The 26,591-nt window shown below is 36.3% G+C and overlaps 1 protein-coding gene across 1 annotated transcript; it reads right to left on the reverse strand.

Moving 5' to 3' along the window:
- Positions 1–3,892: 3,892 nt before the first annotated feature.
- NSUN6 (NOP2/Sun domain family, member 6) lies at positions 3,893–25,258 on the reverse strand. Its single transcript, XM_009887128.1, has 11 exons — positions 25,184–25,258; positions 24,299–24,454; positions 22,550–22,629; positions 21,267–21,376; positions 18,379–18,532; positions 16,899–16,980; positions 14,876–14,995; positions 10,086–10,230; positions 8,067–8,215; positions 7,004–7,129; positions 3,893–4,105 (listed from the first exon to the last, which is right to left on the reverse strand). Exons 1-11 carry the CDS (start codon positions 25,256–25,258, stop codon positions 3,893–3,895), a joined length of 1,410 nt encoding a protein of 469 aa, XP_009885430.1.
- Positions 25,259–26,591: the final 1,333 nt, after the last annotated feature.

Raw genomic sequence — 26,591 nt, forward strand, 5'->3', positions numbered from 1 at the left:
ACTCGTCAAACCCTGAATAAAAGGAGAGACCTATTTTCGCTTCTCTGCATATCTGGTTGCTCATCCTATACATGCAGCTCCTGCCCAGCTCTAATACCCTGCCCCTCCATACTTAGGGCTTTAGGGATTTTGTTAGTAATCATAATTTTTAAGCTCCGTTGGTTTGTAAACTCATGTTCACATTCTGTGACAACTGCAGAGGTTTTAATATGGTGCGTTATCATTCCCTTATCTGGAATGCAGTGAGCAGTATGACTGCTTTTAATCGGTGTCTGTCCAAAGTAAAACGGTTAGTGTAAACCACCTCCTGTGTTAGTTACTAAAGCCTCTTCAAGATTTATTTTGGTTTGTGGTTACATTTGACCTCGGACTGCTTTACACATCAGGCTGAAAGCTATTTCCCAGATGCTTTTGACTTTAATTCTATTCCCTCCATGAAAATAAAGCACATTGCAAAAAACTTTATTACATAGTCTAGAGGAAGAACAGAGAAATTATTTTTCAGAGTGTAATATAACATTTCTGGTGTATATTTACTTATATTTATTGCTTTATTGCAGATCTTTCACCAAAATTTTAGTCCTTCTATCATCTGTAAAATATGTGGATACCATTTTTATTGTGAATGTTTTTAATCAAATGTTATTCAATCGAATTTATTGGTTGGCAATTTGTCTATAATTTATTTCCCCACTTTTATATAACAAACTGTTACATATGAGCTTACAGTAGTTTTATAGACAGTTTCTTTTTATAACTTACCACCACCCTAGAGATGAGTTCCTACGCAGCCCCAAAAAAGATTCATATCAGATATAATAGAGATTAAGCTGGTTCTTCTAACTCATTCGTGTTGTCTTTTCTTACTTTATTCTTACCACTTTTATCTATCATGCATACCTACTCTGCAATGAATTCTAGCAGTACAAAATTGGATTTGCTCAAAAATTTTTTAGTTGTTAACAATTAAACATAAAAAGAAGATTCTTTATATTTTAAACTACCCACTCCAAAGTAATTTCTTATTGATCACCATCACCAGCCTCTTTCTTACTAAAATAGTCCCTTTTCCTTAAAAAGCATATGAAATCCTATGATCTAAAAATTGGTGGACTCCATGACACTGAAAGCTGTATAATAATTTCATACTGTACTAGGCTGCCTATTTTAATATCTTTATATTGACCAAGATAAATATTTAGATTTGGCACTATTACTAATCACTATTTCTGCAAATAGCGAAAACTACTTTTCAGACTTTCTTAAAAGACAGGATCTGATTGCATGCTTATCTATTTTGTAGGGTTAATCTTTCATTACAATGACAATAACTTTTTCAATTTAATATATAAATATCTCGTATATTATACATATATATATATATTGAATATATAAATATATTCAATTGTGCTTCAGCACCAAACACTGAAGCATAATAATTCAGTGTGTAAAGCATCCTTATCAGGAAAGGAATCCTATGATATATTAAAAATATATATACGCCATACATCAAAATTGTGACAATGACAAAGTATTCCTGCTTGGAAAAGAAAAGAAAAGAAAAAGAAGGGCATTGATCCAACTTCAGTCATCTAATTTAGCCAAGCCTATAGTCAAAGAAAGGACACTGGGTCCTTCAAGGGATGATTTGGAGCATCTTAATTGACTTCCTGTTCTGAACTGCCTGATGGAGAAGTCTCTCTGTCTGCCTCCCATTACCAACAGAGAGGAGCCTAGGGGAAAGAGCTGATGAGGCTTATTACTTTAATATGCTAAGTGTTCTTTTAAGTCTAGCAGTTGACTTTTGCAGAAACAACTCCAATAGTTAAAGTTCACATTTCAGTAATTTTTGTCAGGTTAAGTCTGGTCTGCAATTACACTGGAATCAAATACAAGTCAGTTACTGCCCCCCCCGCCCCCCAAGAAACTTGTCATATACAATCAAGGGTGATCACCTTCTTGAAAAGCCTGTTTATCATTCAAAACTAAAGAAATTTGGGAAAGTCTCAACAAAACTTCCACTAAAAATTCAGAAATCTCAATTATTTCAAATTCAGCATTGCACAAATCCTGTTACTGAAACTGGAGGCAAAGTTCCTTACATTATATGCATACACAAATTTCAGTTTATAGTCTATGTGTGCTGATTAATGTTTACAGAATTTATATATTCTGCAAAAAGAAAATGCTTTTTTACTAGCACTGAGTTAAAGATCTCAACACGTACTTACAATAAAAGACTAATCCCTTTTGTTACCACGTAATTATTTCTAGCCATATTTAGACTAAAAAGACTGTAATTTATAGTCTGACTACTGATGAAACACAATGAACTTCTTTAGGCGTGTTGTAGTTAACGGCAAGGAGTGACCAATAAAAGTAGATAAGTAGTAGACAAGAATTCCATCCTCCTATCCTGCTAGGATAGGCCTTACAGAGGATGTACTAGTCAACCTTGGCAGTACAGAAGAAGGGACGTTTGTTTTATTTAAGAACAGTAGAAAACATACTGTATCAAAACATTTATAGCAAATATAAGTAAACAACCAGACTACTGAGAAACAGGACTGTATAAATTGTTTTGATTGCGAGCGAATGCAAAAGCACTTCTGACAGTATAAAGCTAAATTATAAAAGTATCACTCTTTTTAATCCAACCAAATAGTTACATGTGAAAAGACAGATAACACTTCAGATAACGCTTTTAAAAACTGGAAATTGATGAGTGAGAGGCAAAACCAAACACACACAGATGTCAGTTTACGTTTTTAAATTCTACTTACCTTTTCCCTCTAATTTCAGTGCTATTGTCAGTTCCAGCAGTACTGAGAAAAGAGAATACTGTTCAAATGGAGAACATCTCTGGAACTGAAGCAGAATTTTCAAATACGTCTAACACATTCAAAAAATTTTGATTCTTAAAACTTTGAGCAGCGTATTAAGGCAGTTCTCATTAGCATGCTTCCCCAGTTTCAATTTTCATATGATTTTTAGCTGGTGATGCTTTCTAACCAATAAAGAGTTAATATTCTTAGTTGTTTGAAAGGTGATTTGCAACATTTCAGCTGGTATTATGCATTGTTTTCTGTCTTTTTGATATATTAATCACAACTGTAGCCCCTTCTGTTGCAAATGTTTGATTTTAAAATTGTCACTTGTCAGCCAGTCCAATAGGCTACTTCAGAACCAATACAGTTATGCATGGGAAGTTTGATGTTGAAACAATATTTATTTACATTCCCAGAGTGAGATGGTTTAATATATTCATGCTGCTATAAAAGACATGCTACAAAGCCTAATCGTATTTTGTGTATATACTATGTGTACAGAGAATCTTGCTTGTATTAAAATAAAAGAGAAATGAGGTTCTAAGTATCCATTTATAAACCAGTTCTTTGTAAAGTGTTTCATGAAGCACTATTTAACGAAGCATTAACTATTGGTAAATCTCCATAGAAACTACTTTTCCCCAAATTCACAATAGTTCCTATCTATTTTACGTATGTTTGCATTTCGTAAAGCAGCTTACTGCCCCTCCCAGAGAAACCCCGTTCCTACGCTCGCTGCACTGGATAAGCGACTCGCACGAGGAACGAGCGAGCAGACAGCAGTATTGAGCGAACGCACTTGTCATTCATGCGCTGACCTGCTGTAAATACAAAGGCAAACGGAGACTTAAAAATGATACTGCCCTTCCCCCTGCCATGACTTTCTTCCTGCAACCTGTGGCTCTTTCCCAGCAGAAGAGGCGGCAGGTTTTATCGCTGCCATAGCAACTCCGCTGTCAGCCTGTTGGCTTGGCAACCTCGCTTGGCAGCAAGGAACACACTTCGCCTCTGAACTGTTCTTAGACTCACCCAGGTTATTTTTTTCAGGTTGCGGTCCTAAATGCTTACTTACTGTTCGATTTAACAAATTTTGCAATAAAAAATCCTATACAGTCCTTATTTGCCAGTGAAATCAGATCATCCTCCCTGGAACCTTGCAGAGAGTTCATATCCATTCCTTGCAACGTCGCAGCAGATGGATCAAATCTCTGCAGCAGCTTCAACTGATCAAGCGACAGTCCAGCTCCCCTCATGCCTTCTCCTCCAATATGAGGTTCCTTTTTCGGTTACAAAGGAAAAAAAAAAGGAAAGTTCTTAAGTGCCCTAACTGTATTCCGCCGAGTATATGCAGAGCTGCTTGACTGTTAAGGTGGAAAGCTAGGTTTATATTGTTCACACCAGGGGAGGATTTAGAAGTGATGTGGCCCTTCTTTTCTTGCCTCCATCTGGCCAATATGTATACCAGCATGGATACAAGGTCCAAAGTACTTTGAGGAGGTGGTGGTGCACCTAATCCACTTTAGCTCAGTAGTTTAGAGCACTTATTGAGGACAGGTACACAGGTATAAATCAATTAATTACTCCAAGGACTGGAACATCACAAGAAAGCTGCTATCACCAGACAACAGTAAGTTCTAATGGTTTTAGGTCTTCATATTTAAATGATGCAGCACTTCTGTGTACTGACTAATAGCTATGAGTTAAGCCAAAAATAGCGATTCCTTAGCCAGTCACAGTAGTAGAAATACCTGGATTCACATTAAAAACTTCAAATGGAGAGACTGAAAGCTCAAATGCAGAATACTTTACTGCCTGAAGAGGCATTATTTTGGAAGATGATGCAGCAGAAAAATCTGACCTTCAGTTTTCCTATGTCATGTAATTAGACTAACAGTTAAATGGGACTACTGTTACAAGTGTACGTATATGAGGCAGAGAAAGAAAGAAAGGAACAGCTTAGGTATCTGAATTCAGGAGATGACATTTGGCATCAAAATCCTGGAGAGGAAAAGGGCTTAAAATCACAGCCCTCTTCTCAGCATTTCTTGTGAGTAGCCTTGACTGCTTTTTATTTAATAGTGATTCCTGGGAAAATCTAATTCCTAGCTGGATTGTTCTTTCAATGCATTCAGTAGAGATAGAACAAAATGTGCAAAACCTGGCATAGCAATACCAAAAATAGATCTCCTTTGTAAATCTAGTCTAATATAGTCTATAATGCAGCCCACAGAAGAGCATTTTTTGAGCCATCACACTTTGCTAACATGAGCTCACCCAGTCAGCACATGATGCGAGTTAGTTGCTTATATACGTACTGTGTGCTGTAAAGCTGGGCACCCAAGAGGCTGGAGCCTGATTCTTTCTCTTCCTTTCCTTCAGCAGGATTTCAGTGCTTTCCAGTTAAAAGACAAAAAGAGGTGTCCATTGCAAATTGAGAAAAAAATAACAGAAGTAGGGTAGACAGGGATACTGACTTGAAGTAACGTAATAGGAGGATGGAAAGGTAAAAGTCAAGGGAAAAAAGTATTACACAAGGTCAGGCAATTCGCGCAAAGACAGACCAATTTTTTCCTCTACCTTTTCCTTTTTCCTTCCAGTAAAGTTACTGCATTTAAGCTGATACACAATATCTCCTGTGTAAATCCCTAAGAAGAAGTAAGCCTGCGCAGAAAAAGGATCACCTGCCATGCAGTAACCTCCACCTACGATATCAACACCTATGGCTCCATCTCCTGTTTTTTCCGTACCGAACATGATTCCAGGATCCGTGGCCAAAGTGAGAAAGTGGGAGACAGGACTGGGTATAAAGCAGGTGTGCACTGAAAGACTGAAGAATATGGGAAATACATAAAGGAGCATGAGGTAAGTCAACCCTAGACTCCAGTTTCCTGTTTGTTGGAAAAGATCATCTTAGCTTACATTACGGAGGAACCGGTTATAAGATACGACAAACTATCTGTGGATAGTTCAGTGTCATCTCATCTAAAATATACTATACACAAAAGCTTATTTTTTGCAGATATGGCATTTGTGTATGAAAAATAGTGCTTTATTCAAGACTGATATTACTGGTGAGAAGTCTATTAAACCAGAATTAATCTTGCATTTGTGTTCAAAGGGCTTGTGTTCTGCTTTGTCATTCTGTTGAGGACGATATTTATGCTGTAAAATGTATAATCTCAATTGAAATAGCTGGAACTGAAAAACGGATGGTGAGAAAGCAGGCAGAAGAACCCTGACATGCAAATCTTTTAAAAAAAGCTTCAGTTCTGTTAAGTCTTTACCAGCCTTCATATAATTTCTCATTGTACACCTTTTGTATATATTTTTTAAGTTCAGTTAAAAGATGCATTTAAACTTAAGACAGATACAAGTCATCACAGAACATATAAGTAAGCTAAACGGGTATCACAGTTAGACTTTTCCTCAAGGCCATAAACAACTAACCCACCCAACTCATCACATCAACAAAGAGGAAGAGGGACACGTATGGTCTGATGATAAACTCTCTCAAGCTACTAATAAAAGTAACAGATTTTTTAAATGTATGTAGTATAAATAAAAAAATATAGTATCTCCCTATATATTACCTCCTCCCAGACATCTTAATAATAGACATTGACTCCAAAAAAGACAAGGTACATTCTTGGCACACTGAGCCTGAAATAAAGTTATTCCTTCATTCCTTTAAATAATGCAAAAATAGCTCTCATACATATAAAATCCTCCTTCCTCAAAACACAAGGTTCTTTCCATTTATCTCCCATTCTTTATGCAAGACTTCACTACCTCAGTAACATTAATAAAAATTTTTTCACCTCTCCTATGAATGTGCAAAATGAGAAAATAACATATATGCATTAAAAAAGAATTGTGAGAGAAATTGTAACCTGTCTGAGCTATCTTTTGTCCCTGTTGTGTTTTAAAAAACTGTTGTGCAAATTAAAACAACCACAGTACACAGTGGGAAACTACTTAATGTTCCCTAAATGAAGCTCAATTAAACACGAATATAGATTTAAATGAGCCTCAGAAATCCTTGTGTTATTTCTATCCACAGCAGCTAAAATTGTCTGCAGTGAAAAAGAGATTTATTGACAGTAAATATGGCGTGTAACTTTACAGTGCCAAAACAAGCTCACTGGATTGTGTGAAGTACCTGAAAATACTATTACCTGTGGCTGAAGCTGGAGGCACGGAAAAGTCTTCAGGGCCCAAGCAACTTGTTCCTCATTTTCAGAGAGTGTAATCGTACATGTACTATATACTAAAACACCTCCTGGCTTCAGCAATTTCACTGCCTGCAGAGAGAAATAAACAATAGTTCAGCTTATTTTTAAATGTAAAAACTTTCACATGAAGCAACATTGACCAAGAAACTATTAGGCTATAATATTAAAGCTTAGCACTTAATTAAACTTTCTAAGATAGGCATTAGGATACTAATTCTTCTCAGGGAATATAGTAAAGGATCCCATGGATTAGAAAGGTTCTTCTTTCCAAATCAGCATTATAGCTCAGGCAGTTTATTAATGCCATTGAGATGATTCACTTTGTAAGATTTGTTATTTGTACAGTTCTCCATATCCCAGACAGATTAGTTCTGTTTTTCATCACCTGCTGCCAACCATGCGTACGCGATATTTTTATCAGTGATATTAGATGTCAACTATTTCCACATATTTGGCATGGAAGCTGTATCTATGCTGCTTTCTCAAGCAATCAGTTTCACTTTGAATACATATAAATCAGATTTAGACAAGTTTCATGAAATCTTACCTTTCAGCATCAGCCCAAGCACACTCCTACTAGCATGGAAGGTCGTAATATGGCCTCCTGGCTTTGTACTCCATCTCATATTCTATAAGTACCTCACAGCACCACTGTATGGGAGTTCTACGCAGCAAACTTAAAATAGCCTGTGCTGCTGCAGAGAAAAGACTTTACCCTGCTCGATGACCTAGAACCTTGTGATTATTATGAATTAAACCTGATTACACTGAAGGAATAAAAACGGGGTTTTGTTTACTATGGCTCACATATTCCTTTCCCATGCTCCAGTGAATTGACTTCACCTAGCAACAGCTATGGTGGAGCTGAGAGGTTAACTGAATCCCAACACTAACTTCTTTCCTTAACTGCAGAAAAGGTAGCGAAAACGAGAGACCATTTTTTGGTATGAAGCTGCGAAAGCATTTGTGTTCAATTTAGCTTTTCTACTCAATGATTAATACATACCACTGTGAAAAGCTTGCGCTGTAGTGGCTGATAAGAGGTCACTTCCTTTAAAGTCCAGGAATAAGCCATGTTTGGTCTCTGTCCCATCCCACTACATGGAGCATCAAGAAGAACTCGATCAAATGACTCTGGTAAGAACGGAGGACCTTCTGTAAAAAGCAGTTAGCAATATAAAATGTGGCTGTTTCTATCCTCGAGACTTCACCATAGATAAGGACAAACTCTTACTGCTTTCTTGTCATAAAACATTTATGTTTATTATGATGGTGTCTGCAAAAGTAATCTCAGTTAGAGACAAGTCTCAGCACTGCTGGTGGTAGATTTCATCTCCCAGAAAACTAAAGAGTTTTAGTTCTGTTTTTTCAAACAATACACGGTCCCTTTAAGCAATAATATTTTTTAACCTTAAGTTAATAAGTGGAAAGTAAAATGTAAAAGTAAAGAAACAAAATGTTGAAACATGATTGGTCAGAGGTGCTGGGTACAGAGTTGTACATATAGGCTGTAATGAACCACAGTCACCTCATAACTGAACTGAGTGTGCAAATCTTTACTGAGAGAAGCCTGTAGTTAACCATTAAGACTGCCTTAAATAATAATAATTGGACTGTCTATATAACTATTTCTCACGATGCATATATATCTGTAGAAAATAAAGCACTTCACAATTACATGAAAGATTACAAGTTCTAATGTGTGACACATGCTGTCTCCACAGCAGAATAATTCAGTAAACGAGGATTGTGAAGACAAGAACAATTTCTCAATGTTACATGGATAAATAAGGGAATGTGTACCTTCTCTATGCAGAGCCTATCCTTTCATCTGAATCCCACTGGTTCAACAGCCCAAAATTTTCTATGGCCTTAGTGCTAGAGAGTGCTCAGCTCAGCATCACCGAGACAAAAGTGGCTCCATATGTGTATCTGTGAGTAACCAATGAGGAAGAGCCATATATACGCTTTACCTCCTTTTCTCCTTCTGTTCCTCAGATATTCAAGTTAGGTCACAAGTGAAAAGAACTGGGTGACTTCATACTACTGCCACCTAGCTTGTTCCAGCACTACCAAATGAGTCTATTTTGGCACTACTGATTTATTTACCTCGGATCCATTACTACAACATTCAAAATATGGCATGTCTTACTTGCAGGGATGTACAGAGAAGCCTTCATGATCTCTCAGAATTACAGCTAGCTCTCGTTCAGCTGTGTTAAGTGCTACATACCACCTACAATATTTTACGTACATAGAAAGACTATTAAGAAAGTACCTTTATTCCTGCAAAGCAGGAATAACTGCAAGGCATAGGGACAAGGGAGGTGAATTATGCAACCTGATTCCTACTTAGGCTGACCAGTGACTGGGACAAAATAGGGTGATGAGGAACAGCATACTTTGCACAACAAACTAAAAATAATCACGACAGCAGATACCCCTTTAAATCGTTCCATCATGGGAACAGAACCAGTATCATAAATACGGCACTTCAGAAAAGCAAATCAAATGAACTTAAAATAATACACTGTGCTTCCATAGAACTTTCCCCTAAACAGCTGAGCAAACATGAATGAACTAAACCTTGCAGCACTCCTGGGAGTTAGGTATTAATAACCATATTTTACAGATGAGGATTCTAAGGCAGAAATGCGAAGCAATTCTGCAAAAATAATTTTTTTTCGCAGACCAAGTCAAACAATTCAGAGTATGGGGTTAAACATTATCATGAAAGAAGTCATTATCATGACTTCTTCAATCTTTGATATTATCTGGGAATGGAATGCGTTTCCTTTGAGCATATTAGGTTGTGATATGGACACATAGTTTGAGTTTTGTATTTGCTTCATGGAGATGCTGACAATCACAAAAAAGTAGAAATAAAAGAGCATTCACAATGCTGAAGCAACCTAGGTATCTGGCAAAATTTCAAGGACGTGTAGACCTGTGGCAGGTTTAATACTATTAGTGCAAAACCGATTACTATTTTCTTCTAAAAGCTACTGCTATCCAAGTTGTTTACCTTGTTCATCCTCTCTCTTCTCAACTGAAAGTGCCTTTGTTCCATCATAGCAAAATGCCTTAATACAATTTAACTGTAGCAATTCAGAATTCTCCTTAATTTTTTTGACCTTCTTAGCTATCTTGTCCATGGCTATTACTTCACCCTGAAAAATAAAAAAAGAGGTTTCACTCATAGAATCACAGAATACCAGGTTGTAAGGGAACTCAAGGTTGATCTGGTCCAACCTTTCTTGGCAAAAGCACGGTCTAGGCAAGATGGCCCAGTAACCCGTCCAGTTGAATTTTAAAAGTGTCCAATGTTGGGGAATTCACCACTTCCCTGGGGAGATTATTTCAATGGCTGATTGTTGTCATTGTGAAAAATTTTCTTCATGTGTCCAATTGTAATCTCCACAGGAGTAACTTCTTCTCATTACCCCTTGTCTTTGCCATGTGACTAGTTGTAAAAAGGGAGTCTCGATCTTCTCTGTAGCCACCCTTTAAATACTGGAACATAGTGATAAGGTCTCCCCTAAGCCTTTTCTTCAAGGCTGAACAAACCCAGTTCTCTCAGCCTTTCCTCATACAGCAGGCTTCCCAGTCCTTCAGTCATCTTAGTGGCCTTTCTCTGGAGACTCTCCAGCCTGTTCACATCTTTCTTGTACAGCTGAGACCAAAACTGAACACAGTATTCCAGATGTAGCCTGATGAGCGCTGAACAGAGTGGAATAACAACTTCCTTATCTCTGCTGGCGATACCCTGGTAGATGCAACTCAGCATTCTGTTGGCTTTCTTTGGCACAGCAGCACACCATTCGGTCATATTGAGCTTGCTGCCCACCAGGATCCCCAGGTCCCTTTCCACAGAGCTGCTCCCCAGCTGGGTAGATCCCAGCCTGTGCTGCACTCCTGGATTATGTCTTCCCAGATGCAAGACCTTACGCCTGTTCTTGTTGAACTTCATAAGGTTCTTGTTAGCCCACTCTTCGTGCCTATCCAGGCCTTCCAGCATCTCCCTTCCCCACTCAGTTTGGTCTCATGAGCAAACTTCATCAGGGTACACTTGATCCTGTCATCCAGATCACTTACGAAGACATTAAACAGCACTGGGCCCAGTATTGATCCCTGGGGGACCCCACTTGTGACAGGTTGCCAGCTTGAAAAGGACCTATTTACCACCACCCTCTGGGTGCAGCCTGTCAGTTTCATCAGAAGCACAGGGATTAAATGGATGTACAGTTCCCGATTTCCTCACCCCCTCCCCCCCCATGAGCAGTGTAATGAATGAAGCTTAGTTTTCCCTAGAGAATTTTGTTATTCTTAAATCCACACTCCAGTAGTCCTTGTTCTCCCCTATTTTCCATGATACCTGCATTAGCCTAGATACTAGCCTGAAGCTGTGTGTGTTCTGAGTGGCAGTGGCCGGTTGGCACAGTCGCTCCCTAAGGGACCCTATAATGTCTGACTTCTGGCAAGTGGGGTTTTTTGTTTCTTTCTTTTTGTTTGTTTTGAACTGTTTTACTCAGCACTAAGTTAGGTAAAAATGTAACCACTTGAAAGAGGGCAGAAGTCTCAAATACATGGAAAATAGGTCAACAACTTTTAAATTTGGATGGAGATGGTTGAAAACGTGATCACGTACAGCTCAGTCCAGAGGAACGATGCCCACAGCCATGCCTCTGGCTTGGTCAGACTCATAACATACTGTTATACTTCCAGTAGTTGTCACTCAAGTTACTTTGGGAAATATGGTAAATACTAGAATAAATTTAGACATGGTGGGGGAAGGGAATCACAATTATACATCATGCCTTTTATGTAAGAATAAGATTTCTCTTTTTCTTTCAAGATAAATCAAAACAGACACACACCATTATATGCTAGATGAAATCTGTAAACACAAAGGAAAGAAAACATTTTCAGTAGCATCAGTAAAATCCAGAACAGTAATACTACCTTCAAAAACCCCAAAGACCAAAAGCCTCTACTAGACTTGCTATAGCAATTAGAACCTGCTGAGAAAACGACAACTTTTTCCTACTTGGTGATAGCTCTCTAGGGGCTTATGGAAAGGCAACACGACAGATAGACTGTGTTTAAAAAAAAACAACCACAAACCACCAACAAAAAAATCCAAACCAGTAAACATAAGCTTTTCGCTATATGTCATGTTAGCCAATATGTAGGTCTAGGACTCAGAAGTAAAAAAGGACTTAAGGTATGTCAGTGGTGTCCAGCCTTCAGCTACTGTGAGCCAAACCACCTCTTCCAGGAGCACTTAATGACCATGTGCCACCGCTTCTCCCCTGTCACCATTCAACCTATTGCCCATAGAATTATTTAGGTAGGAAAAGACTTTTAAGATCATTGAGTCCAACTGTTAACCTAGTACTGCCAAGTCCACCACTAAACCGTGTCTCTAAGTGCCAGATCTATATGTCTCTTAAATACCTCCAGGAATGGCAACTCAACCACTTCCCTGAGCAGCCTGTTCAATGCTTCCAACCCTTTCAGTGAAGAAATTTTTCCTAATATCCAATCTAAACCTCCCCTGGCGCAACTTGAAGCCATTTTGTCTCACCCTAGCGCTTGTGAGAAGAAACTGGCCTCCACCTCGCTACAACCTCCTTTCAGGTAGTTGTAGAGAGCAACGAGGTCTCCCCTCAGCCTCCTTTCCTCCAGGCTAAACAACGCCAAGTTCCCTTAGCTGCTCTTCATCAGACTTGTGCTCTCCAGACCCCTCACCAGCTTCACTGCTCTTCTTTGGACATGCTCCAGCGCCTCAATGTCTTTCTTTTAGTGAGGGGCCCAAAACTGAACACAGTATTTGAGGTGCGGCCTCACCAGTGCTGAGTACAGGGTGACAATCACTTCCCTAGTCCTGCTGGCCACACTATCTCTGATACAAGCCAGGCTGCTGTTGGCCTTCTTGGCCATCTGAGCATGTTGTCAGCTCAGATTCAGCTGGCTGTTGACCGATACCCCAGGTCCTTCTCCACCAGGCAGCTTTACAGCCACTTACACAGACACACTAACCATTGATTGTGCTTGGAAGTTAGGATTGTTGCTAAAACAGCGAATTTGCTGTACATGTGCTCTACTGTGGGTGTAAGTCCTTCTTCCGAGAGACTCTGAGAAAAAAGAACGAGGTGTAAGACAACAGTTCTTCCCCATGTGGCCCATCCCAGCCACTGCCAGAACAACTTCCTGAAAGACATCTGGAAAACAACACTGGACTAGACTGGGATCCAGATAACAATAAATTCTCAAGTTTTAGCTATTCCCAATTCCTATTTAAAAGCTCTTAGCCATACGAGGTAATTTTACATTTCAATTAGCTCATCTAAAAACAATGTATTAATTTTTTAAATTAAATAACGAAAAAAATATGATTGATTCAAATATTCCTGAAATGTTAATGATTTAATACACCATCTATGGAAATTTAGTACAGAAAATCTGTGAATGGACCTTAATCGAAAAGCAGTGCAAATTTACTAAAGGAACAAATGTTTTTTGCCTTATCTTAAATTAAAATAATATACTCGGAAAAGGAAAACTAATTCAGATAAATTTCAACATCTGTATTCTTAATCTTTACCACTTCAGCTGGGGGTAAGCAAAATTAAAATATCTAAAATGACTAAAGGAAAAAAGTTATACAAAGTTATACAAAATGTACATATATAGATGGAAAAAGTACAGATGTAAATAAATCCATAGCAGAAATATATGCTTTTACAGACTTCCTTTATTTATCACACTGAAATGCTTTACTGGAAGCTGTATAAATCTATCTAATAAATGCCTAATTACTGTCTAATGCATGTTTGTAAACTCTCCATACTAAAGGGATGAACACTTTAGTAAGTAAACCATCACAGAACTGACTACCTGTCTTTTCCTAAATACATTCTCATCATTATTGACTGCACCTTCCCATTAATGCACAGACAATTGTTGAAGTACTGCATAATATAACTGCAAGATTTCTAAATAATCTGATAAATTCTAATTACACTATTCCAACAAAAATAATAATGCCATACAAAATTTTTAGAGGAAACATTAAACATTTTTCCCCTTTTTGCTAGAAAAGAGTAACCTGCATTTCTGTCTTCCATTTTGCATATAGCAATTTGATATGTACAAATTGTTATTCCTATATCCACATTCTTTTTGGCTTGTGTATTATTTTCCTTTGTCTTTCTCTATATATTTTTTGTTTCTTCTCATATTGTTACTTTCTCATAAGATATTTTTAATGTTGTGACCTTTTACCTTAGAATGACAAATTCAGACTAGAAATTCAGTCTAAAATAAAATCGGTACTGCATAATTGATAATATTTACTGAGAAGAAAGTTAATTGGGGTAGGAAGTTTTTACTATGTTCTTGTATAGAGTTGTGCATTCTTTTGGCACACAGTAGTAACCCCTGCTTTCCATATATTCTCAGTTTCATGAATCCAGCATATTCATGAGTAACTTTACCTTGCATATTTCGAATTCTTCCATTACAAATAAATCAATAACATTTAAAAAGTGAAATCAAACATTTTTCAAAAGGTCAATTTTTCAGAAAATAAGGTTTTAAATGTGATGGTGACTACTTGATAAAGACAGTCTGTGCCCATTTCAGTAACTCTTATGCGTAGCAAAATACATTGGTAAGCAGAACATTAAAATATTAATTGTTTGATGTTGTAAATTATCTGTGCATTCTGACAGCTAAGTGAAGCAAGCTCTGCAAATGAACAGTGGTCAGACTTTTTTCACTAAGACAGAAATGCTCAATGATTTCTCTTACCTGATCATGCATTAATATTCCAAGATGGGTTGTTTTTCCTCCAGGTGCAGCACACATATCCAAAATTCTCTCTCCTGGTTGAGGGTTTAAAATATGGCTCACAACCACAGAAGGCAAGTTCTAGCATAAAAACAAACACGGGAAGTTCATGTCCTATATCAAGTCCTATATTAAGGAATGACAAACTCAGTGAAACAAAAATTCAATCAGCAGTGAAGATACCCATTATTTTGCTGTCAGTTCCTTAACAGAAAATGAACTATATGGATTATATAAAAAAAACAGCATAGGTCAGAAGTCTCCAGCACTCGTTTTTTATTTAAAGCTATATATGACTATCTGTGACTGAATTTTAAGGGTTCATGACTATGGAAACTACAGTGCTAAAAGTCAAAATAAAAGAAGCTGATGCTATCATAGACACAGATCAGCTCTGTATATTACAAATATTTTAAATTCACCTGTTTATTGGAACATTTACTATATGAACACACTGGTGTAGTATAGTAACGAACAGTAAGGAGAATAGGCAGGAGTTTAAACTTGCCAAATTAAGGCACCAAGAAGCTGAACTGCACTATTAATCGTATAACAGAATCATATAATCGTGGAACAGAGCAGATGTACTGAAGAGAAATAATATGCAAGAATTGGGCACAGTACTGCACTTTACACAAGACGGAAATATGCTGAAAGATTCTCTTCTAACTTGGTTCAACACAAAGGTATAAAACCCATTTAAAGTTGTCTTTACTACATGTTGTCTTTGGTTACCACAGTTTCAAGTTCCATAACGCAGCGTTCAAAAAAATCAACAATAACTCATCTCACACATGGCAAATTCAAGTCAAAAAGAGCGGGGCTCAGAGGGTTGTGATCAATGGCACAAAGTCCAGCTGGAGGTTAGTCAACAGTGGTGTACCCCAGGGGTGGACACTGGTGCCAATATTATCTAACCTCTTCCTCAGGGACCTGGGTAATAGAACAGGGTGCACACTAAACAGGTTTACAGAGGATGCAAAACTGGAAAGACTGGTTGATAAACTGGAAGGTTGTGCTGCCATTCAGAGGGACCTTGACAGGCTGGAGAAATGGAGACACAGCAATCTCATGAAGCTCAACAAAGAGAAAGGGTAACTCTGGCAGCTGGCGCACCCCACGCACCCATACAGGCTGGGGCTGCCTGGCTGGAAGGCAGCCTTGCAGAGAAGGCCCTGGGGATCCTGGTGGACAAAAAGTTGAATATGACCTAAATTCTCATGTGCACCAGTCTCTTAAATAACCCGCCTCCCTAACAATTCTGTTCCTTGAAAGCAAGTACTGTGATAAGCTGCATCAGGGAAATAAAGCCTCTCCTTTACTACAGGCCATGAGGCAATATGTTGCTTGAAAAACTACCCCTTGCACACACTGGAAGACAGCATTGATGCTGACTTAAAAATACTAAGATCAATTCCAAACAGAATATATGCATAAAAATAACTCATCTGCTGGACTGACTCTTCTGACAAAAGAAATGACTAAGACAATTCACTGTAACAAAGCACTTACCTTACTGTCTGAGAGAGTTATACAAATCACGGTTATTTTGTTCAGGTGGATTTTTTTCATTAGAGCTAAAAAGATATGATTTTCTGTTCAACTTGAAGTCAACCTAATATTTGGCGATTTTCTTGATTATCTACAGAGGGAGGTACCTTGAAAGAGGCTTATATTTCAGAGCTCATAGACAGATTCCAAGACTTAAAAGTGCTATGCAGAGTATCTGTGCAAGAAGAATTTCTAAGTTTTAAGTGAGTATCTCTTAAGTCACTTTGAAGTCTCTTATCATACCTCAGACATGGTACGATTAAATCACCTACACGTAGATACTGATTTCATTCTAAATTATTTGTTTTCTTTAAATTCAAAGAGCAAATCAGGTGCCATAATACACAATGAATATACAAAGTATTAATGTGTGCTTAGAGGATATTCATTATTCTGCAAATAGTACAGACTTTTATTTTTGTAACAAACATACCTGTAAAAACAAATGACTAGGGAGCACATTGTCAAACGAAGGACTAAGGTAGACTGGCTCTATCATTCTTATGCCCATCCCACTGAAAAACACATAAAGAATATTTCAGCTACTCAGATCTATAATTTTTAACAGTATTCAATTAAAATCAATATGCTTACAAATAGAAACTTGAAACAGTAATTGTACAAAAATGAAAGCACTTATAAATCAACTAAAAAATACTTCTACAATTTTGTAATCTGTTATTCTTTAAAATTACGTCATTGACTTGGGTAAACCATAACAAAAAATGTACTACATTATAAATTGGAACTATCTGTAAAAATTGCATAAAGCAAATTTACCTTTTTTGTACACAAGACAAACTGAGATCTAATCTAAGCCTTGATAATGTAAAGAAATGCATAAAAAAAGATTTAAATATGTTAATTTCAATCCATAACTGCTTTTGGCTAGCCATGTATACACTAGGGCATTGATCGTTCTTAGATCTTCCCTTCATTTTTCTAGACTGTCTGAGATTTCAGTCAAACAACTAAAGAAACTCTACTTCAAAAGTCGTACAGGAACATTAATTTGCCTGCAAGGCAAAGGTCTGAACTTAGAAGCAATCTAAAATTTTTAAATATGGATGAAGTTCTGACACAGATCTCATTAAGTTAAGACAAATGTATACAGAAATGAACATCAATAAAAAGAAAAACAAGATAAAAACAATACTGAGCCTGAAAACAATAGATTACTGAAGATATTAAGAATGAGTATTATTTTGCATATGCACTGCACATTCCAACATGAAGAAGGAAAGGTATGAGAAGGCAAACTTGCAGACACCAGATTTAGTGTTACACACTGCCATCCCACATCATCAACTCAACAGGTATATCCTACTGATACTTCTGCTATATTTAAGCTCTAATAAATCAGAAATTCTCTGACAATGTAAACTTTTTTACTAGATCTTTTGTAGTTTGTCCTTGGGATGTAAAGTCTCAGTCATTAATTTGATATGCACACTCTTCTATCCTGCTTTTTGTATGTGTTTTAGATGACAGAAGAGGAACAAACCATATGCTTTGGCAACAAAATAGAAAAGCAAGTAATCTTGAAACAGATAACTATCTTGGCAAATGTTATTAATTCTTTTAAGATATCTGACCTTAAGTTCTGTCCCCTGCCCCACCAAAAAAAGTCCCTACAAATATTTTTAGGAGATGGAGAAATAGACAAGGCTGCACTTTACATTGCCACTACCTTAATTGTGAAGTTACAGAAGACAGCAGGAAGCACAATTCTATTATACTCCCAGAAACTAACGCTTCCCAGAAAATACTGGAACTCCCATCATGCAACGCAAGTCTCAGTCAAAGCCATCCTGTGGTTTCACATAGGGTGCAGAACATTTCAAAATGTCTTCCCATCTTCTTCCTTCCCTTTGCAATGTTGTAGGTGTAGATTGCACTTACTACAGACTTACTTCAATGGGCCACTTGAACTAAAGATTTCACTGCGACTCAGTTGTGAAATCCCATTTCCAAGGAAAACTTTGACTCCTTCAAATTCTTTGGCTCCTCTTTTACATTTTCCTTCAATATCTGAATACACTGAGACCAGATCTCCAGCTTTCATAACTGTGCAAAGAAAGGAAATTTTGAGATTAATATTATACTTGACAAGACGGTGGTGACAAAATAATTTAGGATTTTCAGTAGACTACCAACTTCAACTCCTATATCATAGCAAAACTTAAACTTTCTTAATGTAATCAAAGAAAAAGATTAACTGATATTAGGCTTTAAAGTGTACGTGGTGATCAATGGCTACCAAATGACTAGAGCTATTAAGAGACCCAAGATTACAAATCAGACAGCGTGTCTCGTTTCCCAAGAGGCTAGACAAATCTTCACTTTATTTTATCACCACAGGGTCACCCATAGGTTTTAGGCACATTCTTCAGGATTCAGTCTTCTGTGAGCGCTCCAAGCGCACATGTACATCAAACAACACTGGTTCACACTTACTGTACAAAGACAACAATACTAAATTTGTCTAATGACCTCTCAATAGTTAGGTGGAACACAGCTATACCTGCTTTTTCTCAAACTATTGTTTTGATACAAGTGATTATATATTCTTGTTGAAACAATATTTCTGGTGTGGCTCTTTTCCCTCTAAGGCAACTGCTGTTCTCTATAATCCTCTAAAAGGGTTTTACCTCTCAAATTAAAACCTCCAGATCACTAAAGTATGTAAATATACACCAAACTCTAGAATTGTAGTCCTAGGGACTTAATAATTTTCTGACCTAGAACAAAAATAGATGGAAAAGGAGGATGGTTTAGGTGATTTTGTAGAACAGTGAGCAAGCTCTATGCACTGACTGGCTGAAAAATATGCTTAAAAATAAAGGCCTCCACTGACAGCAATAAACAATTTTCCAAAATTACGTTTCTGATGTGTCCGACTTGCTGCTGCAACCAGAAGATATTACAAGTAAGACTAATGATAGTTCAGCTTCCCAACAATTCTTTGAACTGTATTTAGGATTTTTTTTTCCATTTTCAAGTGTCCTCTGAGTATGCACAAATACCCCGGAATTCTTAAATAGTATGTTTGTTGGGTAGCCACTAAACTTTTTTGCATAGCTTCTTTTTACACAATCTGACATAAAACATTATGTGATAGCCTACTGTTATTGTCTGCTTAAACTTCACTGAACAAAAACTTGCAGCAATTTAATTCTTCCATCAAGCGTATTTGTCAATGACTTTTTGCAGTATTCAAACCAAAAGGATTTTATTTCACTCTCTGCTGACAATCATCCTTTCAAAATGCATTAATACTGTGTACAGTTCTTAAGCTTTTTGTAGCTTATACTGGCATTCCATAAACATAAAGCTTAGAGTCTGATTAGTTAAATTAAACTCAAAACCCCCTGATAATTAGTCTACCCTCATTTGGGTTGCAAGTTCAGTGATTAAATGTCTATTCTTGCTATACTTTTTTTTTCCCTAGTTAGACCATCTGTGCTTAATACGGCCTTTTTATATTTGGCCTCAAGTGGGTAGCATGCCTTTTTATTTTATTTTCCTATCTGCAATTCCCCTGAAGTGTTGCTAAAGTTTTATAGTATCTTTTCTTTTCTTTGAATTGATGTTGCATGGATAATGACATGCAGCAATTATGATAAATCACTAGTTGACTCAAAGAGGGATTTGAATATTTATGAGGTTGTCTAAAACAGCAGTTTCAAGAACTGCTACAGCAATATACTTATTTCATTATCAAGTCCTGAATTGAAAAACATTCCTGTTCAGTGAATTGGACTTAAGCACATGTTTAAAACTTCTCAAAGGTTTTTTCCTGAAAGGGAATGAAGTTAAGTGGCTAGATAAATGCTTTCCTGAATCAGTTTGTTTAATAATAAGAACCATGATGATTAGTAGATGTCATCACAATAGAATAATGAGGTGAATCATCCAAAATTATACTGGTTTCACATAAAGTTAATTTGACCTTTAAATAAAAAATAAATAGGCTGCTGAACACTACACGTGTATATGTAGATTTTTTATCCTGTTTCGCAGGCATTGAAACAAAAATTTCCATTTCTTAAGAATCTGACATTAAAATTGAGGATTTTTCTCATAAATAGAAAAAAAACTTTTTACTAGATCTCTCAAACACAAACAATATCAAATGAATCACCAATGGATTAAAAAATTAAAATCTGTTTTTTTAGATCTGTAACTTAGAATCTGACAGGATGATGAAGGCAAGGGGCTTGGTGACTGCATGAAGAAATACCGTATCTGGAAATAGTATCTATTAAATAATCAACAAACATCCAGTTCCTATACTGATATATCTCTTGTAACATTCCTTTTATTATTTCTTTTTTCTTTTGAGAAGACTGGAAAGCAGCAAACTTCTGCAAGTTTATTCTACTGAACATCGATGGTAAAAGTTACAATATTCAGTGGTAAAAAAACTTTTAAAATGCCGGGTTTTACTTTGAACATGCACTTTAAAAAGGTTTTCAAATGAAAACAAGAAACTGAAATCCTTGAGAACTAATACTTCAGCTAGGAATTACATATGGAAAAATGAACTTAAAACAGGCCAGGTGAAAAATAACTACATATAACTTATTACCAGTATAATGCAAAAATAGTGAAAAGCTCCCCCAAAAGTGAGAAAAACTTAAAAAAAACCATTATCTATCATAATTTACAACTATAAGATTAATTTCAGCTGTGAATGGAAAAAAAAATAATGTCACTAATTATTGGAAATTGTCATCAAGGGGTGATATTTTTTCCTTCCTCTTTACAACTTAACTGTGTGTATTTAGAGAACTCTTACATCTTGAGGTAGATATGATTCCAGGGACATAAACATGTGCTCCTCGAAGTACTGCATATCCACAGTGGGCTCCAACAATGACTTCAGATGCATGTTTTTTTAAATCTCGCCTGAAAATACAAAATGTAGTTCAGTTTAAAAAAAAAAAAAATAACCCCACAAGTAAACTCTAGTTCATAAATACTGGTTTTGTCACAATATAATAGAAAAGATAGTTAACTATCATGTATTACATTTAGAAGATTTATTTTCATTCCAGAGGAATCAAAGGGAAGAGCCAACAAGGACACCAGTCCTCAAAATAAAGCAGATTCAGATACATTCTGCCATTATTATGAACCTGACACAGGAATACAAATAAACTACACTGGGATGGAGAAATAATCCTCTATCCCTTCCCAGGCCGTATGACTGTAAAGTGACTTTTTTGTGTTTAACTACTGCTAAGTACTTCTATAATAAATGTATAACGAGGTGCAAGGAACTTTGCCAGTAAGAATTCTGAAGATAGTTACTTTAACTTTATTAAAGTGTAAACATGTTTGAATAGAAAAAGAACAGAATGTTCAGAAAAAGATGCTACAAAAGAGTTAAACGTGAAGAAAAAATAAAAGCATTAAATGCTCTTTTAGAGTGTGCAGCATTTACAAACTAGTACTACTTGTTACCAAGCTCTACCTAATCATAATATAAACTGAATCTGAAGTATGTTAGTCTTCATTATGAACAAGATACTTTAAATAAAATGTCTATCAGCGAATTCAATAAAACAATGAAGAAACTCCATAGGGGTGGACACAGATGCAACATGGAAAATATCCAAACATATCTTAAGAATGAAGAACGAATAGGCATTTTGTCAGCGATAAACTTGATTCAGGAATCCTCTCAGTATTATTGATCCAGTCTCCCTAAGTCTTGCTGTGGACTGGATTCCAGTGGAAGAAACCACTGCCTGTATTTAGCTATTTTACCCGCTAGTTCTATATTTGACTGCAAAAGTTTAGTTCTTCTGTCTGCCACCTACCTGGCTTTCCAGAGAGAAGGTACTTATGTCACATTTTCCCTATAAAAAGTTAATCTCATAAATAAGGAAAGAACTCTCTCTATGTTTTCTTATGTCTTTTAAGGACAGGTTTAGGATGTGGATTGTCCACTACGTGTTAATATAAATGATGTTGTGCTTCATTTACAGTGAGTTATTATCATAACTGTTTAACAAGAAATTTATGAGTAAAATAAGTGTTACAACATTTTAAGGTTAAAGACTAAAAATTTCAAACCTGGGTCCAATGACAGGAATTAATAAGATGTCCTGGAGTTTCGGGTGCTCAAGAACTGGAACACATAGTCCTTTAAATTGCTGTTTCATTAAAAAACATAATTATTAAGCAATACTAAAAAAACCCTAATATGTAAGTACTTAATTAGACTGAAAACTATTTTTTCATTCAAAATTTATAGCTGTAGAGTACCAAAAAAAATTTAGTGAAAACAGTTAAGAGAGGTTTGGAAAATGTGTGTACGGAGACACTCCGTATTAAAAGCACTGGTGTAAAAGGCTAAACATTTAATAAATTGAGAAGTAGCAAGGCCACAAAAGGATTCACTGAGAGCTGACTTCAGGGAGTGGGACAGTGTTCTGACACTCATAACCCTACCCCTGTTTTTGCTTTCTTCTGAAAGAAGGTTGTGTCTAGCTGTCATCAGATCACAGTAACACCACCAGAGAATCTTGGATCTAATCTGTGTTATCATTTTGACGTTATTAAATATAAACCATGGTTTAACTCTACTCCTGTATTGCCCATCTTACTTAATATGCCAGAGTGGTAATACTTTTCATTTTTCTTTTCAGCTTAACTTTTATTGGGTACTGAGACCTAAGTTGTGCATATAGGCGAAGAAAATGACAGCTTGGCATTTTAAAACTGTTCCTGGACTTTGAAAAGACGATGTCTTCTTGCCTGAGCCCTCTAAAATATAACCCTAAAACATGCAATACCATAGATTTGTTTGCATCTGATAAATAAGTATTTTCTTTTAAGAAAGAAAACAATCTACGAGCATACTTTTGTTAAAAACTGTTATGTAGTTTCCTTTTCTAATATGACCACAATTAAAAATACAAAAAGTTTACAAAAAGCCAGTCTTAATTCAGTTTTCAGCAAAGCATTTTCCCTTGAAGCAAAACATCATACTGCAATACCCATTTCCAGATTTCTACAATCAAGCTAAAATTAGCATAAGTCATTACCATTCCAGCTAACAGCATACTGTCAACTGCCTCTGCATCACAGAAATGTCTTGGCTCCTGTCATGCAATAGCTCTCTGTACACCCACTAGCATCAATAATTTACTTAAAGAAGAACTAGATCTTTTTAGACAGAGTGAAGATGTAGCACAGAGTTTCAAAATAATCTGCTTCTTAATGGTTTACATATTATCAGATAAATAAATGTTTAATTAAGGTAAGTAAAAATCCAGAAAATTATGTAAAGATTAAAAACAAGATAAAAAAAGAAAATACAGCAGCTCCAGGGCATCATTCTGGCTCTAGTTTCTAAAACACACAGATCTTCTCACTTCCCTAAACAGTTTGTACAACGAGGCACACAGCCATTCTCCTTTAATCTTAAATAAAAATGTTCTAACTATGCTGAACACAGCATACTGAACTATGCTTTTTTCTGTTTCTACCATCTTCTCTAGACTTATGATGCCTGTACAGTATTTACTACAGTACTACCGCAATTCTATCTAAGGTCTGGATCTGCCATCTGAAAAAGAGTTCGTTGTCTTTTCCCTTCTGCTGTTGTCTTTCTTGGATGTATTGGATGAGGAATACCACTAGATAATGAATCTTCATTTAACATTTAATGCTGACAGGAAATCAATAGGATTGCTTAATGTTAATACTAGTCGACATGTACTAAGTTAAGGAACAGTTTCCAGTTATGAAAAGTTTTCATAATCAGGTAAGAGATGAAATATCCTGTTATTTTTGCTGTAAGAAAGAAAATGCACAAACCTTCTGGATTTCTTCAAACAGCAGTTTTTTCACATGTTTGACTGAGGCCAAGTGGGTATTAACTCTAACGGTTGTGAAAGACGGTGGATGAGATAGATGACTTAACAGAGATTGGTATCTACTCTCCACCTCCTGCGTACCTAAAGCAGAGATAAGCTGAAAGAAGAGATTTTAAAATAAGTATTAAGGAGATTCCCACAGAAGCCTCTTGCTTAGTGCAAGAAAAGCACTGAACAAACACTCTGTAGAAATGGAAGAACATGGTTGTGTGGTGTGCAATAGTGAGGAATGTCTATGTCTGGAGGCCTAATTCCAGTGAAAACCTCATAAATTTCTTGAAAGGACTTGTTGGAAAAACAGTCGTATTAGCAAGATCATTGTAAACAGGCTGCAGCACGTACCAAAAGTAACTGCTAGTGAGCTCTGTGATACTGTACAAAGAACAGTTCTAAGGAGATGGAAGATTCAAAACTATGAATTAATAACTCTTATGCTGATACACAAAAACGTCATTTTTGTGTCCTTTGACATCAGGAATTCATACACTGTCTACAGTATTTTTGTTTCTGCACTGGGGTATTTCTTGTCAATATTATGTGGATAAGTGGTTAATTTTCTATGTGATCATACTTCAGTGGGATCCAAAACTGAAGTATCCGATTTATGCCAACTTGAGTTTAAATATTTTTATGTTGCTTTGAGCCAAGAGGCCTAAAGAATAATTTTATATTTTAAATAGAACTATGTACAAAAATCTGTGACTAATGTGAAGACAATAACTTATTATAAGGTATTAAAGTCACACAAAATATTAAATCAAAGGAATATTTACACTGTTCAATAAGTGAATATTTGTTGATAATTAGTAGTATCTATTCCACATACCTCATTATTTCTGAACACTTTGGTGAGATACTCTTCAACTTCACGTTGGAAAGAGATTTTGGGGAAAAAAGACATCTTCCTTTGGCTTTTAAAATCTGCTGGTAAAGAAATGAAATAAGCAAAATATTTTCTTAGTGGTTTTTATCATATTCTGTAAGTTTATAAATGTAACATAAGATGCACCTACAAAGTAAGCTGCAGTTTCTGATTCTTCTGTTTTAATAATGCAATTTTACTGTACTCAAAATCCCAAATATTGCTCAGGATATGACTGTAACACTACTCTTAATTACATTTCAGAATATACCAGGTTACTGGTTTCCTTGCTGTCACATCCTTCCCAGCCATATCTTCCACTGCTACTGTATCACTGTTAGAAACGTGAAGAAAGTGTCACCACTTCTAAAACCTGTCCCAATTAAGTTCCCCTAGCTATCCTTGGGGACAACTTGCCACTTAAGTCCTAGAATTCACTCACAAAGGCTCCACACAGAAGTTTGCTTTGACTCTTCTAAGTCCCGTCTTTGAAATTCTTATTCTATTACATCATCATATCTGTTAATTTTTAGAGATAATCTTCTAATTTTTCCCTGTCAGATTTCTTTTCCTCAAGCTTAACTTCTTAGGTTTCCTCCATAGTTCAGATTATCCAAATTTCATAACGGGGGGAACACGTGCATGACTGTGGACAATGATTTTTATTTTTTCCAGATATATTTAAAAATTTAAAGGACTGTAAGTAACACTTTTCTCTTAAGTCTGTGTTTAATTCACAGTAGGACTAGCAAAGCATTAATGCAACAGAAGCTCTGCTGATCCTTACTGAAAATCTTCAAGCTGTCTGGTGAAAGAATACACAGTTTAAAGGTATAGGAAATTTCCAGATGTTGCTTTAACTCCTTCTGCAAGCCCCAGCTATAAAGTCCCTACTGTAGCTCAGCTCTGATGCAGCTTTTATTCTTTGTACTTATTTTCTGTTTATTTTTCTCTGTAGGTTATAAAATACAGTTATCTTCCCAAATTGTATCTCCCCACTCCTATATTGCCTGTATTTTGAAAGATTATATACACTTCAGTCTGAAATGAGACTTCCTAAAAAATTAATAGCTTGTTTTCACCAACTTAAACGGTGGGAAAGTGAGGACCTCGCCCATCAGTAAGGTTTACGTCATCCACAACAAGGCAGTTTTGAATACTAAAATATTACAGTTACATTGTATTAAACATACTTAGAGAACATACATCAGAAGTTTGGTATTCATTCTATTTTAACAAGAAGTTATTTGACACTTCTATCATACAAACCCCCTCAAAAATATCTTCTTTTGATATTTCAGATTCAGTTGAAGCTTTAATGCCAGAAGAATGTTACCTTTTTCAAACTTAACGTTTAAGCCCAGACAAAGAA

This window comes from Charadrius vociferus, unplaced genomic scaffold (assembly GCF_000708025.1).
Source record: "Charadrius vociferus isolate BGI_N301 unplaced genomic scaffold, ASM70802v2 scaffold126, whole genome shotgun sequence".
Taxonomy (NCBI): Eukaryota; Metazoa; Chordata; class Aves; order Charadriiformes; family Charadriidae; genus Charadrius; species Charadrius vociferus.

What these genes read in the sequence shown, in the direction of transcription:
- NSUN6 (XM_009887128.1), bottom strand. Translation starts at nt 25,258, where the DNA reads ATGTCTTTTTTCCCCAAAATCTCTTTCCAACGTGAAGTTGAAGAGTAT. An exon ending in TGTTTGAAGAAATCCAGAAG is followed by an intron (nt 22,630 to 24,298) that starts GTTTGTGCATTT and finishes TTAATGAAACAG; the next exon opens with CAATTTAAAGGACTATGTGT. An exon ending in CTAGTCATTTGTTTTTACAG is followed by an intron (nt 14,996 to 16,898) that starts GTATGTTTGTTA and finishes TTTTTATGCTAG; the next exon opens with AACTTGCCTTCTGTGGTTGT.